Source organism: Chiloscyllium plagiosum, chromosome 51 (assembly GCF_004010195.1).
Source record: "Chiloscyllium plagiosum isolate BGI_BamShark_2017 chromosome 51, ASM401019v2, whole genome shotgun sequence".
NCBI lineage: Eukaryota > Metazoa > Chordata > Chondrichthyes > Orectolobiformes > Hemiscylliidae > Chiloscyllium > Chiloscyllium plagiosum.
Window position 1 is genome coordinate 4,494,488 of NC_057760.1, and position 4,524 is coordinate 4,499,011.

Sequence of the window (4,524 nt, forward strand, 5' to 3'; positions counted from 1 at the left end):
GCAATCTTCTTCCCGACCTCTCCGCCCCCACCCCTTCTCCGGCCTATCACCCTCACCTTAACGTCCTTCCACATATCGCATTCCCAACGCCCCTCCCCCAAGTCCCTCCTCCCTACCTTTTATCTTAGCCTTCTTGGCACATCTTCCTCATTCCTGAAGAAGGGCTTATGCCCGAAACGTCGATTCTCGTGCTCCTTGGATTGCCTGACCTGCTGCGCTTTTCCAGCAACACATTTTTCAGCTCATGTCTGACTTACATGTGGTTTCAGAGCCATATGACTGGCTCTCAACTCCCCTCTAAATGACTGAACTAGCTGTTCAGTTCAAAGGCAAATTGGATAGATAATAAATGCTGACCTCATCTACAACATCCACATCACATGAATGGATAACAGGAAACAAAAGCTGTGGTACCTAGAACTAGCTATGGTGGCTCCTTGCCCCCAGCCTCTGTCACCTCTCTCTCATTCAGCACTGAGCAAGATAGAGAAATCTAATAGGAAACATACATTGCACTCAGCATTATAGGATTCAGAATTGCAGTTATCTGAATGGATATTTGCAAAGAACAATTTTCTTTTGTTTGGTGTGTGGACTAAAAATGAGAGAAGAGACACCTTTAAATTGAGAAATCTGAGAAAGAATGTTTGCAGCTATTAAAACCAAATGGGTGGAGCACATTGTGAAATGTTGAGGAAGAATTTCAGATGGAATGGAACTGCCTGTGTGTGTTTAGGGCCACTTGGCCCAGAAACAGTTCTTTGATTAGTTTTTCAATTGGAGCCAGTTATTGTGGGTTCAGCGTAGTAACAACTACTTGATTGGTTCCTGGGAAGGTGGTTCCACCCATGTGTGTGGGCAATACAGGAGACTGTGAAGAGAAAGAATCCATCTCTCCTTCACCATCTTTTTTCTGTGCTGAGTAGCTAACTATTCTCCTCACTTTTCTCTAAACTGTTTTCTCTGGAAATCCCTGGTTGAAACGACCAATGGAAAAACCACCTTCAGAGGCACTGAAAAGGTGATTCCTCAACCAGCGAAAGAAAGACTGAGAATTGGTTGTAGCCACAATCTCATATCATCAGAAAAGAAGCAGAAACAATTGAAGGGAATAAAAGGGACCCAAAAGGAAACAACTCGCTAAAGTCTGTGATTTGGACTGGTGCCAGAATTGTGCTACTTTATTCATTCATTCCCCACCCCTAACACTTGTGTCTTCTCTCTTTCTGCATCTGTATGGAAATTGTAAAAAGTGGCAGAGTTTAAGTTTAGAGTTTTGCAACTTGACTTGTCAGCCTTTTGCCATTGGCTAAAAGGAGTTTGATTACAAGTTATTTTTTATTAATTGAAAATAAATCTGGTCTGCACAGGCTTGCCATCAGAATTAGACTGTTTGATAAAATTAATCAATTTTTCACATATGTATTGATTCCAAGAATAGTGGATCTTGACGTTCATTGCACTGCCCCAGTACATAGGTAATAGACTAATATTAATTGACAATACAACGAGCTAAAGCTCTGTTAGAAACTGTCAGGTGTGAAACATTTGAAAACTTCAGGAGCTGAAGTTCAACTTAAAAATGTGTGGATTTTGTGAAAGGGGAATTCATGTGTTGATCAGGGAGGAGAATGGCAACTCACTGATTCTTTAACTTTCTTCATATGTATCTACACCCAGTACCAAATTCTGGAAATGAATTAATTAAACGCACACTGAAAATTGCATTCCAACATTCTAGCAATGTGAAGACCCACCTTGTTTGAAATAAAACAAAAACATCTTTATTTGCCCAGTTCAGCTGCTGAGGAAAGCTGCTGTCTTTCATCCTCAAAACTAAGTCATTAAATTGAGTGCTTAAAGTCTTTTAATAAAATCACAACTCCCAGAAAGTACTAATTCCTGGATCATGTGATCAGTGCTCAGATTTCAGTATTTGTATAAAATTCTTTTGTTCAGCACCTGTGACCAAACGCTACTGGCCTGTTAGCTCAATAAAAACCCCTGACCAGTCCTCAATGTTCCAGCTCTTACTCCAAAACAACACCGACTCTGTACAGTTATAGTGAGTGACCTTTACTCTATTGAATAAATGCTGACGTTATACAGTTATAGTGAGTGACCCTTACCTTGAATAAATGTTGAATCTGTACAGTAACACAATGAATAGCCCTTTCCCTGCTGGATACACACTGACTCTGACACAGTGAGTGCATGAAGCAATGTGGTGGAGGCAGATTCAATGGAAGGTATGAAGAGGCAGTTACACTGTCACATGGTGGAAGAGTGGATAAGAATGATGAGCAGGGCTATGGGGAGGGGATGGGACTGTAACTCTGGCTCAAGGTGCTCATTCTGAAAGCCAGTACATATACAAGGGCCTAGTGTCCTCCCCCTGCACTGTAATAACTCTCTGATTCTATTGATGTGGGTTACTGATCCAATTCTGATCTAACTTGGGGTTCGAGACTGGGTGTAGCTTGGTTATTCCACCAGGTGACAAGCTCACTAACTGATCCACTGTGGGTATGACCATGTGGTTTGGGAATAGTTTTGTCCGTATGCATTATGGAAATGTCTGACCTGGTGTCACAGGACATTGAATACATTCGGTCACTCCCCAGCCAACACCTCCTCCTTGGCAGCAACGTTCGACTGTCCGCAGGCCGGTCAGTGGGGAAGAACACTGAAATGATAATATCGAGACAAGAATAACTTCTGGGCAAGCCAGAACCTTGAAGCTTAGGTAAAAACAAAAGTCACTGAAAGTACACGGCAGCTCGGGCAGAAGGGAAGAGCGTGAGTTAGTATTGTAGCTCAGCGACATACCCCAAAAACTCATACTTTTCTCCTCAGTGACTCTCCCAGAAAGCTTCAGCCCATTTGTCAAACATTTCATTAATTTGAGGAGAAGTGGCTGTTGTAACAAATATATCAGCTCCTTGATGAGCAAGCTTCCACTCCGGGCTGAGATGAACCAACAGCTTGGTTCTGGTTAAGGGAAGAAGGTTGACACCAGGATTTCTCCAGATTGAGCTGAGGCCATAAATCCTTGAACATTCACAAGACAGACATTTTGACAAAACTAACAAGGCAAGGGAGTACACACTGAATGGTAGGACCCTAGGATGGACAGAGAATTAGAGAGACCTTTGTCTGCATTTGCATAGATTCTTGAAGGTAGCAGGAGAGACAGGTAAGGTGGTTAAGGAGGCATATGGGAAACTTGCCTTTATTAGTTAAGGGGATTGTGGTGGAGTTGCATATGAGTTAGATCACAGCTGGTGTACTGTGTGCTGTTCTGGTCACCAAGTTATAGGAAGGACGTGATTACATTAGATGGGGTGCAGAGGAGATTCACCAGAATGTTGGATGGGCTGAAGTGATTCAGCAACAAAAAGAAAGTAGATTGGCTGGGGTTGTTTTTCTTAGAGCAGAGAAGGCTGAGGGGCTTTGGCTTGAGGTGCTTAAAGCTCTGAGGGGCATAGACAAGGTAGAAACCTTTCCCCTTCAGAGAGGGGTCAATAACTTGAGGGGAGCACATTAAAGAAGGAGCAAGGGACTTGAGGAAAAATATTTTCACCTAGAGGGTGGTGTGAGTCACTGCCTGAGAGAGTAATAAGGCAGGAACTCCAAGACATTGAAGAAGATTCAAATGAGCAGTTGAAACACCAAAGCAGACAAGGCTATGGACCAAGTGCTCGAAAATGAGAATGGAAGAGATGTCTGCTGGATGGTCAGCGTGGCCAAGATGGGCTGAAGGATCTGGATGCTGTAAAAACTCTGATTATGACAAACAGGATTCAATCTCTCAGCGAAAGTAAAGGTTAACTGTTATTGATCAATGGGGTAAGTCACTGTCTGACACCAAGAACATTGCACAGTGACAAAAGCCAATGAACAGAGAGAGGTGGGAATGGACCTCTGGATAGGGGTTAATACCTCCCTCCCAAAGAGAGCTTGGTGGCAGCTTTCTTCTTGCTTTCACTCTGATTAAAGCTTTCTCATTCTGTTATTGACTGAAATCCTTCATCTGCTCATTAATGGGTTTGATCCTGCCAGTGAACAAAGAACAAAGAAAATTTACAGCCCAGGAAGAGGTCCTTCGGCCCTCCAAGTCTGAGCCGATCCAAACCTACAGTCTAACCTGTTGCCCCATTTCTAAGCATCTGTATCCCTCTGCTCCCCACCTACTCATGCATCTGTCCAGACGCAACTTAAATGATTCTACTGCGCCTGCCTCTACCACCTCTGCTGGCAACACGTTCCAGATGCCCACTACCCTCTGTGTGAAGTACTTGCCGTTTGTATCCCCCCTAAACTTTCCACCTCTCACCTTGAAAGTGTGACCTCTTGTTATTGAATCCTTCACCCTGGGAAAAAGCTTGTCTCTATCCACCCTGTCTACACCCTTCATGATTTGGTAGACCTCAATCAGATCCCCCCTCAATCTCCTTTTTTCTAATGAAAATAAACCTAATCTACTCAACCTCTCTTCATAGCTAGCACCTTCCATACCAGGCA

General features: G+C 43.3%; 1 protein-coding gene across 1 annotated transcript in view; it reads right to left on the reverse strand.

Annotated features, from left to right (window-relative positions):
• LOC122544774 (latent-transforming growth factor beta-binding protein 1-like) overlaps nucleotides 1–4,524 on the reverse strand; it is a 98,170-nt gene that overhangs the window by 15,531 nt on the left and 78,115 nt on the right. The window contains exon 7 of the mRNA XM_043684100.1: nucleotides 2,584–2,686. Coding sequence (XP_043540035.1) covers nucleotides 2,584–2,686 — 103 coding nt within the window. The remainder of the gene's footprint in view (nucleotides 1–2,583; nucleotides 2,687–4,524) is intronic.